The sequence below is a fragment of the Trachinotus anak genome, unplaced genomic scaffold, assembly GCF_046630095.1.
Source record: "Trachinotus anak isolate AG129_WGS33_773 ecotype Australia unplaced genomic scaffold, CSIRO_AGI_Tana_v1 ptg000129l, whole genome shotgun sequence".
Taxonomy (NCBI): Eukaryota; Metazoa; Chordata; class Actinopteri; order Carangiformes; family Carangidae; genus Trachinotus; species Trachinotus anak.
This window is the reverse complement of record NW_027273979.1, coordinates 1-12,840: the sequence shown is the minus strand read 5'-3', so window position 1 is coordinate 12,840 and position 12,840 is coordinate 1. Positions and strand designations below refer to the sequence as shown.

At 44.5% G+C, this 12,840-nt stretch overlaps 1 protein-coding gene across 5 annotated transcripts; it reads right to left on the bottom strand.

Moving 5' to 3' along the window:
- Positions 1 to 653: 653 nt before the first annotated feature.
- LOC139617969 (tubulin polymerization-promoting protein family member 3-like) lies at positions 654 to 12,827 on the bottom strand. 5 transcript variants are annotated; one of them, XM_071473740.1, is made up of 7 exons: positions 11,054 to 12,827; positions 10,149 to 10,218; positions 7,678 to 9,686; positions 6,252 to 6,543; positions 3,724 to 3,925; positions 3,322 to 3,475; positions 1,205 to 2,371 (listed from the first exon to the last, which is right to left on the bottom strand). In XM_071473740.1, exons 4-7 carry the CDS (start codon positions 6,340 to 6,342, stop codon positions 2,177 to 2,179), a joined length of 642 nt encoding a protein of 213 aa, XP_071329841.1. In that variant the 5' UTR covers positions 6,343 to 6,543; positions 7,678 to 9,686; positions 10,149 to 10,218; positions 11,054 to 12,827; the 3' UTR covers positions 1,205 to 2,176. The 5 variants fall into 5 exon arrangements, with proteins under 5 accessions (XP_071329843.1, XP_071329841.1, XP_071329839.1 ...); XM_071473738.1 differs by having other exon boundaries at positions 10,149 to 12,827; XM_071473739.1 differs by having other exon boundaries at positions 7,678 to 10,218.
- Positions 12,828 to 12,840: the final 13 nt, after the last annotated feature.

Below are 12,840 nucleotides of genomic sequence, written 5' to 3'. Positions count from 1 at the left end.
GGTGTTTCACAGCATTTTGTGAAAAGCTTAGTGATCGGTATTAGATCATAATACATTATATCCGAGGCTTAATAGCACTGAAAATGTCAAATTTTATTTTTAATTCATGAAATTCATTAAATACAGTTTTTGTCATTGTTGTGCGTTTGCCAGCTAGCATCCATACCCAACCCCTCCAACTGTCTTTTAGGCTAAGAACAGGTCGCTAACACATTGCTGTTGAGTTAGCACTGCAGGAAACCTGTTTCATACAGGGTTATTTGCTGTGTTTACACTATTTTTTTATGTTGAGGCGGGAAAAGTATGCTGCTCCAACTAAGCCTAAATGAGACGGCGGGCACCTCCGGGGTCCACCTCAAACATGCAGCCTCACCAGTCTGGTTGCCATCATGGACAGGTTCTCAGAGCCCTCTGAGCACGTATGAGTTCCTGTGGTGGATGTCGTGGGCCGTAAAACTATTATGATATTATTTTATTTCGTCAGACTGAGATTCTGACCCCCCAGCACAAAAGCCAGTGATTGCTACAAGGCACTGCAGGGGAACAAGAACCTTCTCAGGAACTCTGAAGCAACTTTACCTACATGTCTTAGTCAGAAAGCAGCATATCAAAGGTTCCTGCAGTGGAAACAGGAGAACAAGGACAGAACAGAACAGTTTTTTGTCTTTATTCGTTTGATAAAGTCATTTCCACTTCCAGTTTCTGTACCTGCATCCACTCCAAACAGAAGGAGCTTCAGACAGACACAAACAGTTTGTGGGACAAGTTTAAAATTATTTTGTTGCAGAGGAAGAACAAGGCTGCAAAAATCACATATTACAAGACAAAGAAAAAATCCCAATATGGCTTCAGTTTTCAGGAAACTGCACATTCTGTTTTAGTTGAATTCAACATGGATCCAAAAGATGCTGCAGATTGAAAACACATGACTGAAAATGGTCTCTCAGAGCTGCATGAGTGAGCTGAGAGAGGCTGTAACAACATTAATCAGAGCACAAACATTACTGAGGTCTGAACCAGCTGGGACTTTTAACAAGAAGAACTTTGCAAACAAATTGAAACCCCACTCAGACAAGGCGAACGTCTCAGGGCGAGGTGTGGATGAAATCCTCACTCTGCCTCTCAGGAACTGAACTCATGATTCTGGATGTTAGCTGAACCCTGGTGAAATGACAGGATCTGGTCTCTAACAGACCTGGATGTTGAGCAGGTCTCTCTGCTGTCCACTGAAAATACACCTCCAGAAATCCTCATCAGAAGCGGAGGTTGCAGACCATGAGAAGGGTCCGTCTGCGGCCTGCAGACCAGGGGGCGTGGCGTGACGGGGTGGGACGTGAGGTATCTGTTTCTGTTTCCATATAGACAAGAACAAATTGGTCAGCTGAGAATTTAATTTAGGATTTTATGCTAATGCTACGACTCAAAACAATATCATTGTCCATGATCAATGAAGGAAATAGTTTATATTGTCATAACTAAGATGCATCTGTCCGTTTTCAAGTCACTTAACCTGATCAGATCCATGGTGGAAAAAAATACACTTAAAAAATGTGTACTATAAGTATATTTTTAATACTATAATAACAATAACTATGATATATCAGATTAATGAAAGTGAAAGACATATGTTCCCAATTTGAGATGAGGACCGGGGGAGCCGGTTTATCTCCTAAGCCACAGCCACCCCATGATTGTGATTGGCCTATTGTGGGTTTGGGGGATGTAACTGGATTGTTACGTCACGCCCCAATCACGCCACGCCACCTGGTCTGAAAACCGCAGCCGGACCATATTGGTCTAAATGGGGCTGTACTGATGGATTTATGAAGACATGCAGCAAAACAGTCTGCCTCGGCGGGGGTGGGGGGCGGCGCTGGTGGGTCAACAGATTGTCTTGTCCACAATGAAGACACATAGTCATGTATCATTGCTTACAGACTGGATCACTCCTGTCATATCCATGTGTTTATAGAGTCTACAGTTCAGACTGGACATGAAGCTCTGTCACTCTGTCCAGTTCTCTCTCTCTCTCTCTCTCTCTCACACACACACACCCCCACACACACACACACACACACACACAGGGTTCAAAGTTCAAGGTTTGATCCAGACTAAGTGCTGTGGAGGAGCTGTACTACTTGTAAGCTCCCAGCAGGTGGAGCTGCCTCCTGCCTGGTTATTTCTCAGCCTTTGTCTTGGTGTCATACGTCCCGGCGTTCTTGTACGCTCCCACATAGCCCGTGTTCTCCACGATCTCCTCCCGGCCCTCCCGACCTCTACCCTTGCCGCTCTCATCGAAGCGCTCTTTGTGTGACCCGGTGTAGCGGGACGTGTCGGTCAGACGGTCCACAGCTGCCGTTTTCGCCACTTTCTGGTGGGAACATAGAAGAAAGGAATGAAATCAACCCAGACCAAAGTCTCACCTGCCTGTGCTGCTGCTGATCTGCCGACAGAAAACAGGTGAGACAAGTACACAGGTGCACTTCTGTCCAGAGACGGAGCAAACTGATGCAGACTGGAGCGATTTCCAGGGCAAGCGTATAGCAAGAAAAGAACACCAAAAAGGTGTTTGTTTCAGTGAGATTACTGGATCCTGTCTGCTGACTGAAGATGATCCAGACTGCCTCACCTCTTGGCTCAGACTCAGATGATTCCATCATCACAATATTAAACCTCTCTGATGAGTTGTTAATGAACGGGCTGAGAGTCTGCCAGCTGCACTTCTGAAATGTGAGAGCAGAGCGAGAGGTGTGTCTGTGGCCTGAAACGTGAAGACGAGCCAGAGGTGACGTGAGACTGAGCTGCTGTTTGTGCTGAATATTAAAGATGAGCAGCAGATCGTCCATCATGTCCCATCAAGTTTAAATGATGATGTCCTGCTGTCTCATCGGCTCGGGACACCAGATCAAACCTCAGTCTACTGTGGATGGGGGACGTGTCCTCCTCACTTTTCCAGTGTCAGCGTGGCGTCCTCTCTAAACTCTGTAAACTAATCAGTACAACAACATTCGTCTTTATGCAGACAATACAGTTTTATATGCCTCTGGCTCTGACTGGTTGTAAATGCAGATAAGAACAAGTGCTCTGCACCCAGTTTTATAAATAAAGCTCCTGATCTCTGCCACAGACTGTGCCCAACCCCACCCAGACCCCACACTCCACTGACTCGTCAACAGTTTCTCCACATTCACTCCCCAAATCAACACCTCCTGACTTCTTCTTCTGTTGTGTTCATGTCATATTATGCAACGTGTACCTTCAGACTGATACTGACTGTACTGCAAACACATGATGGAGGTTTTACGAAAAGCTCCTCCTCACCGTCACCCCGACATTGGTGGGCTCTCTGCCTTCCACCAGTCTGAAGATGGACTGCAGCGCCTCCTGTTTACTCTGACCTTTGAACCTCTTTGGAGCCAACTCCTCCAGCGCTCTCTGAAACTCCTCGTACGTGATGACTCGAGACATCTTCTGTCTGCACACAGACACACAAACACTTACTTCTGCTGTGAAACAGCTGCAGCTAATGACAAGTCACCTGTGGATCCTTTTCATCATGAATCATTTTATAAAATTATATTTATTACTTTTTTCATTTCTATTTTTATTATTATTATCATTAGTCCAACTGTGCAGTATGAAAAAGTGACCAGAGAATACCAATAATCAGAAAATGAAATGGACTCGCCAGGATTGGATGTATTGTTGTGTCACAAGACTCACTTGACTTTGGAGAAGACAATGTCCACGTCGGTGCCGGTGACGTTCTTGCCATCGATGATCTTGCAGTCTTTGCACAGTTTGGCCCAGTTCTTCCCATTCAGCTCCTTCCCCGTGGCCTTCGTGTCTCCATGAATGGCAAACTTCTTGAAAGCCGCCAGGAGCTGCTCCATGTCGTTACTTTCCGCCATGATTGGAAAAATACCTGCAACACAAAACCAAAGTGAAGATTTGTTTTGAAGAAAATCAGTTGCCCACCAACGTAGCGGTCCTCATGTGAGAAGCACTCGTCTCAGCACTCTCACACTGAAGTGGAAGCTCTAAACTCAGGGGCTGTTCTCAGAGAGTCTGAAATCTGAATGAATCTCAAGTTCACGTTACTGAAGTCAGCTTGAACAATAATAACTACAAACTTGTAAAATGATATTCTGTTGAATCACTGTGATGTGCATTATGGCCAGTTGACTTACACCAATATCATATCATATCAGCCTGTTTGGGAACCAACATGACAACTTCAGCTACGAGTCAGTGCTGCGGTGATGTTGGAGCCTTGTGTTGTCTGTATCCGTTCACATGTAGTTAAACTGTCTCATCACCAACAGATGAATCAGCTGAGATCAGCTGTGTCTGCAGTGTATCATGATGTTCAGACTGTTTCACTGTGATACCGAAGGAAACTTAAAAACAGGAGGATTTTGAATGAAGTTCTGCAGCCTCTGTTTTCTCTGATTTCTTCCAGCAAAGGTTTGTGTGTTACTAAACTGAATATGTTGAGCCACACCCAGGCCCTGGTTCACTGCAGGTCTTGTCCTGCCGTGGACCGCTCCCAGGCCATTATGGTTTGTCCACAGAGCTGTCATGACCTCTCTCTCTCTCTTTTTTATTTTTTATCTGTTTGTCAATGGGTTTGGCTTTTGGACCGTTGGGTGGACGTCACCTTCTCTGTTATTGACAGGGAGAATCCTCCTGCAGGTAGACTGGTTGTTCCCTCTGTCTCTAAATACACTTCTCAAATAAGGGTGCAGATCTCTGCTCTTTCTGTCAGACAGCAGCAGCTCCTGTAGAAGCGTGTGTGTGTGTGTGTGTGTGTGTGTGTGTGTGTGTACACAGGTGTGTAGGTGTCAGATTCCCACAGTCAGGACATTTGGACAGTTGGGGTTGGTAAGTAGGTAAAATGTGTCTATTTAGCCCTTTTCACAAAGTGCTTCACAGATTCACATTAAAAGGTCACAAATACATTTACAAATGGAAAAAAACACTGTACACAATCAAACACACAAAATAAATACATACAATAAACACCAGGCACAAGCAGACGACCCAAACCAAGTTCATTTAGTTTTACCAATTTGCACGGCAGCTAACAGCTAACTGCTTCTCCCCTCTGTCTGCCTGTGTGCTCAGTGTGCAGGTGTGCGTGTGTCTTCTCGACCGGAGAGGTCAACCTATCAATCACCTTTTTTTTAACAGGTTTACCTGCATTTTAAAAAACCCACTCGTACACAGTAGTTTTGCTGTCAAAGAGGTAAAAAAAAAAATTCCAAAGGAAGCCGTCACGGCCTTCCACCATGTTTTGACAGACACAGAACAAACCCACGTTGCTTGCCACGCATGCGTCTGAGTTACTACATTAATCGACCACGGTTATAGTGATCATTAAAATTAAATACTATGGAATACAGACTGTCTGGCATTTTTACCATGATTTAGCATGAAATAAGTAACCATGTCAACATCTAGTGTCAAGACAGTTTAATTAACCTGCGAGCCTCACCAGGTTTGAATGGGAAGAAAAGTTTAGTATCATCTGCAAAGAAACGATATGCAATATGAAATCTGTTTATAATCTGTCCCAAGAGCAGCAAATATAAACAGAATGACGGGGCCCTCGAACTGAGCTCTGTCGGACAGCACAAGTCAGCAGAGAGGATTCAGCTACTGAGAATCCGACCCGACACAATTTGTAACGTCATCAAAATGCAAAATGATGAGTCTCCTTGCAGTAAGATAGGGATGTATGTGTCTGTAAGTGTGTTGGTATGCACCCTGAGTGTCATCACAGTCGCTCAGCTCATTTACAGCCCACCAACACTGAAACACAAACTTAGTGACTGTCCTTAAACACGAACACATGTTGATGCACGGTGACTGTAGATTAAACACGTATATAAAATCCTGTCTGTTTGTTCAGTTTGTCAACAGATGCACACATCTGCATGTGGAGTCATAAAACACTCACAGTGTTTTCTGCAGTGTCATACAACACAACTAATAATTAGCAGCAGTGCTGTCTGTTTGGCTGTGTGTCATTTATCTGCATGCAAAGAATCTGAGCTGCTGCAAACCAGAGTCAGACTCTGGGAATCTGGCTCCCACAGACTGTTTCAACAATTCAAACTAAAACTACATTGGGCATTTTTTTTTCTGTTACTTCTAGTTTCTCTTCAGTTGCAAATTTCCCCACTAATCTTAATTTTAATCTATATTTCTCAACAAAGTCTCCAACATTAAAAGGCACAGTGTCCTACCTGTCTTTCCGCTGTCCTCCTGTGTCTGTCTCCTCTTCTTCACCTCCGTCTCTCCTCTCTCTCTTCTGGCCCTCAGTGGCGGTCGCAGCATTCAAATGAGCTCAAAGTGCTGAGGGCTTGTTATCATCTGTTTATCCCGTCGCCATGACGACATCCTGTCCAACATCAAGGGAGGGCAATAAAACAGAGGGAGGGAGGGAGAGGGAGAGAGAGAGCGAGAGAGGGTGGGAAGGAGGGAGGAGAAGAGGGAGGCTCACAGGGGCAGGGTGTCCATGCAGGCTCCTGTCAGCTCCTGGAGGTGGAGGTCAAAGGTCAGAGGGATAATTTCAGTTCTCCATGACAGGTTTGATAGAAATAAAGCAGTAAAATATGAATAATTGTACATATATACATATTTGCATGTACATGTGCACAAACTGGTTAGAATAAAACACATATATAGCACAAAAGAAGCTGCACACAGTGGTTCCGGGTTAAATAAACCAAGGCGAGGAGGGGGATTTCTGAGCCCACAGGTCGTCTGTCAGCAGGTCACTATGACCCACAGTTAGGTTCTGTTGCTAGGCGACATCTAGTGGTTGTAGCGATGATGACAGGAGCAAAGGGAAAAGTGCGGTGACGTAGTTTATAGAGCGACAAAGTCCACGTCAGGAGGAGGTTGGGGTGGATGGATGAATATGACCCAGGAGAGCGGTGTTCGATTCCCATGTGACAGGAGCAGTTTATGTTGTTTCTATTCTCCATGACTGTTCATTGTTATTATTGTAACCATGACAACAAAGATCGTCTACTGTTGAGGAAGTACTTATTTTAACCCAAATCACCATCTTTTCCTAAACCTAACCAAGACATGACTGTTATTATAGTAACCATGGTGATAAAGGTGAGTACGCTGCTCTTGGTACAGTCCGCATGTTTATTATTGTAACCATGACAACCAAGGTCCAGTACGCCTGCTGATGTAGGGGCATGTTTCTGCAGACGCATTTTTAGGATCGCACTAATAACTGACAGGCTTGTTTTCGCTGACCTCAAATGGTTCAACTTCTCACCTGGCTGCAGTGATGTACAGGTGTACTCCAGTACACTGTGACATCACTGCTGGGTGTGGTCACAGGTATAACCGAGCATACCTGCCATGCTGCTGTGATCAAGTCAGAAACAGACTGAAATTTTAACCAGAGAAAAACTGCTGCTCAGTTTGGAGAACAAACAGTCCCAACTCGTCTCCGTGACGACAGATGAAAACACACACACATACACACACACATACACACACACACACACACACACAGAGTCATAAAGTCAGAGAGAAAACAGTTTGTTTAGTTTCTTAAGTGAAGAACAATGATCCTCAGGGAAGAACAACAGGTCAGTGTGTGTGTGTGTGTGTGTGTGTGTGTGTGTCTCAGCAGCAGGAAGTTACCTCATGTCAGTAGTTGTGTCAACAGGAAGCAGCTGTCAGTGTGGGAGGACTTCAGGATGACATCATGTTGTTGAGGGTGGGGGTCTCTGGGGGAGTGGGACGACCAGGACAGAGTCACATGACTGAAGCTGCTGTTCAGCTGATTTCGCGTCGAGTTAATGTCACAAAGTTTTCAGCGCAGCAGGTCTGAACTGGACTCACACTGTTTCCAGCAAATAGCCACAGCCTCACACTGAGTCAGCAAAGCCCTCACCTCCCCCACCCTCACAAGCTGAATATGATCTACCTGGATCATCCTTTATCTTACCTGTAATTAAGCTCAGCTGTGTGGGCACACATTGTCCATGTGGATCAACACACAAATGTATCCTGAACCTCACAGGCCAGGTCCAGTAGAAGCTGGGGTTGGGTTGCATCTGGTGTAAATGACGAAGAGGTTTGCTGGACGACTGTGTGGGAAAACTTGTGTGGTACTTCTGAGAATCCAGATCATCAACTAATACATTATAAATTTGCAGACAGGATGTACCTAACTCCCAGAAGTTGTCACTCCATGAAGATCATCGCATCTCCCAATTGTGACCACTCAACGCCCTGGGGTGTGGTTAGATTCTACTTAACGATGACTCTTTCATAGATTTGACTCTGCAACGTGCTCCATGGCCTGGTCTCACGGCAGCCAAGAAAACGTTGGCCTTGAGATGGTAACCACCACATTCCCTGACTTGGCGACAGTGGTCCCGGTCCTTCGATGGAGGGGTCCGTGGCCCAAAGGCATGCAGCCAGACTTCACACTCTCCAGCCATGGGATGTGGATTACAGTTTTGTTAAAGAGAGAGCGCAGCGAGACCAACTATAATTTCTTTGTTGGTTCTGTTTTTGGGAGGAGAGATGAGGGGGTAGGGTAAGGGAGGTTGTAAAGGGTAATACAGGGTGTTGATGACTGCTTTTATACGTGCCTGTTCTTTATATGTAACTGTGCACTGTTCTGATGGAAGAAAAGCTGAAAGATTAAGCTACAAGTGGGCCATCAAACCATTGCACACCCCTCCACTTAATGAGGCCAACAGTGTTTACCAGAGCATGGAGATTTCATTTACTTCAAATGATGATTACTTCCTGTTTTCAGTGAGTGGCGCTATGACTATGAGGTCATATTCATATGCAGATGTCTTCAGTGTGACTGTGGTGAAATTTGAAACAGATCGGATGGCATATGTTCCTGCTTCATGGCGGAACATCCAAAATTGGCCACACCGCCACACCCAAGGCCGTTCAAAGAAAACTTTGCACTTCAGTGTCGTCACACCGACCAAACGTGATGTTGTTCTGGTTCATTCTTCAGGAGGAGTTTTTTAAAGTACAATGTCTGTAAATGGCAAAAACGCCCCTAAATTGCAGAGTAAATTCAAAATGGCTGACTTCCTGTTGGCTTTTGGGTACGGGTGCAGGAGGCTTTTTTTGTAGGTCCTGGTATATCATGTCTACAAACCAAATTTCATATGTCGGTAGGTGAAACGGAGGGCATGTAGTCATTCGTTGACATTTTCTAGGGGGCGCTATCAAGCCATTTTTCCACACCCACGTGCAAAATCCCAAAAAACACGTATATTTCCCCAAGGCCTAACGCAAAGTGTCATGAGTTTTTGAGCATGTTTAGGCCTCAATCAGGAGAAAAATAGTAACAAACAGAGAAATTCCAAGAAGGTCATCACACGTTAACTGCAGAGACGCAAACGGTGCAGCACTACGAAGACCGTTCACGTATCCAGGTTGTGTTCAAGGTCTGATGGAGCAATTTCTATTTCTATCAATCATATTGATACATTGGGGATTGATTCACCCACCCCTAGTAAACGCATGCAAACCTGCAGTGGAAGAGCCGAGCTGTAAATATATTGATTAGCCTAAAGAATAAAGAACTCCCTTCAGAGACCAGAAGAACCAGGAGTCCTGCAGCAGATGGTCTGGCCCACACAGAGTCCTGGTCTCAGCATCATGGAGTCAGTCTGGGATCACATGACAAGACAGAGACAGAAGAACTGAGGTTGGTTCTCCAACCTACCTGCTGAGAACCTGAAGAACTGTACCGAGGAGAACTGGAGCTGGATTAAAGGCAAAGGGGGGTCACAGCAAATACTGATCTGATTCAGGTTTTTATGGGTGAAGTTCACTGAGAAAAACTGTTAATGGTTTTATTTTTGAAAACATCTCGACTTCAGTACAGTTCAGCTGCTCAGTGGAAACCAGGCTGAGGCTATGTGTGTATGTGTGTGTGTGGATTACTGTATTACTCATGTTGTGGGGACATAACACAATAACACTTCCTCCTGGGAGCTAAAACCAAGGTGAGGACCTGGTCTAAGGTCAGAGTGAATCTCCAGGAAACAAATGTAATGTTGGTGTAATGTCCTCTGAAGTGATGGAAACAACTGTGAGAGAGAGAGAGAGAGAGGGAGGGAGGGACATACTTCTCGTTGCCGCTCCTTTTGATTGAAGTTGTTATGATGTTGTCGTGGCTAGTTGCCGCAGCAACCCCACCTCACATCGTGATGGGATGATGACATACAACAACAAACACACACACACACACACAAACAGATGTTATCAGCCTGTCAAAATAAAAGCCTTAGCTGCTCCTGATCCCTGATGATGAATCTGATTTATTAGGTTTAATTTGACTTCACATGTTGCAGCACAGAGCTCGTCCCAGTGTTGGTGATGTCAGCATGTGTGGGCTAAGAGGAAATGATTTGTTAACTGTAACACTAATGAGCTAATGATCCGTCAGGACTCCACATGGTTTTAATTGAGCTGCTCCTGATGATGGAAACAGCTGAGGGGACAAACCAGGTCTCTACCAAACTGAGGGACCTTCATCAGTCTCACTGTGTCACAATGAACACAGACACTCAAGTTTACTCTGACTTAGTCCCACACACACCGTCCCGCTACCACAAATACTACAGCACAGTGTTCACTGTGGTTTAATGTGGATTAATCCGCTGCTGAAAATAGTCCCCAACAGATGCCCTGTTTCTGCTGTTTGATTTAAAAAACTACAGTGAGCAGCTGTTTCAGTAAATTACTGAGACGTTTTAAAATGAAAGTATGTATCTGAAGGTATTTTCTGCAATTGTCAACAGAAGAAGATTGGACCGTTCATCTTAAAGTCTCCTTACTGGTGATGTTATTTCAGAGGGGACGTGTCCAACAGTAAGTCTCCTGATTACTATCAAAGCTTCAGGAATAAGTTCATCTTATGCATCTTGAGCTGTTCCTGCCAATACGAATCAAAGCTTGTTTTTTCTAACTCTGGACTCATTTTTATAGTTTTGTTCATCATTTGTATCAGTGATATTTACACTGTACTCACCAAGTTCATATGAGACTGAGGTGACGTCACAAACAGGAGAATGATCTGAAAACTGGGACTGAAAACATGCCGATCCTTCAGAGTCCTGTAGACCTCTGGAGCCTGAGATCAGGGTTTCTCCAGGTGTCTTTGGGCTTCAGGCTGGTTTTCATGCATCTGCCTCACTTGTACTGCGATAGATAAACACAGTAACGTGTGCTTCACGGAGCTTGTGAACTACAGACAATCGGATGAAAATCGCCCAACTACTGACCAATCAGATCAGTGGAAACATTAATCACTCATATAGGTCCCTGACAGGGGCAAAAGAGTTTACAATAAATACTGGAAATATAAACTGAAACCTCTGATGACTTTTATTAAAATGATCCACAGTGTTAAATATTTCCCAGGATTATAAAGGCAGCGTTCAGTGAGCAATCTTCTCTCCTCTGACTTTACTTTTTATCTGCATCACATGTTCAGAAGCGTTTGTTCATCGTCACAGAAATATTCACTCTGTGATAAAGACCTATATTACTTGCCTTACTTAAATATTTGGAAATCATTTACGCAGCTTCTTCCAGTTGTGTGTTCCTGTTGTTTATATTTCACTGTGTTGAATATCTGCTGCTGGGAGAATTGTCCTGCAGGTATCAGCACCTGAAAACTGGAAAAAAAGAGGAGTGAACCAGGTGAAGTTTTCATCGTTTATTGTTAAACAGGTAAAATCAGTTGACAGGTGAAAAAAAATCACAAGCATCTCAGGGGAGACTTCAGCTGAAGCATCCTGACACAGACAGCACTCAGGTAAAGCCTCTTCTCTTCTCTTTCCCTCTGAGAGTCACATGTTCAGACCAAGCATCAACCTCCAGGTGTGATGAAGCTAAAAGCTGCAGACTAAAATTATGGAGAACTGAGGGCGTGGCCTCTTTGAGTGACAGGTGGGTGAGCCAATGCTTGCTGCAAACCAGCATGCACCAAAGTCTCGACTCCACACACAAGCCCCACCTCTTTGCTGGTTTTCTGATTAGCTGGGAGTTAGGGGGCGGAGTCAGGCTCTGCCAAGATGGTGACGGTGGAGCAGCTCACTCTGAGCTTCAGAAAGCTGAGGGTAACGTCACAGAGGCTCAACCCACATTTATTTACAATCTGTGGTTCAGACTGGTCCCACTCAGCTGTTTAGCTTTGTTTAGCATAAAGATTTTAATGAACTACTCAGCGTCCAGGCGTCAGCCCTGTCAGGGAGAAAGAGAAGAACAGGGTATCTGATTGGCTGAAAAGTGCAATAGAAGTAAAACACAGTAAAAAAAAAAAAAATGTAAATAAAAATATCTATAAATAAAAAAAGTTCTAGTGATTCTGTTTGGTGAAAAAACATATTGGTGTCATGATTGTTTTTAACTTAATGATTTAGTTAAATTTATTGGTTTGTTTCTACATTTCACGATAAACTGGTTTTTACTTCACATTGTATTTATTTAATATTGGTCCCTGTGGCCCTCCACAGGTCTGAACAGGGGGTGTTAGCATTAGTATCTTGTGTGCTTCAGGTATCACTGCAGCTGACATGTGAGAACAGGAAGTGATGTCAGCTCTCTACACACCCCTCTGTCCCTCTGGTCTTCAGTTACCATGGAGACCAGGAGACGCAGCAGAGGAGCTGCTAACTAGGAAACTGTGAAAACAACAGGGAGCAACAACGTCCCGTGGGATTAGGGGTGGGGTTGGGGGGTGGGGGGACGTTTATGTTTACATGACGTCGACGAGAAACAAACACCCACAAACACACTGAACAGCTTCTCACT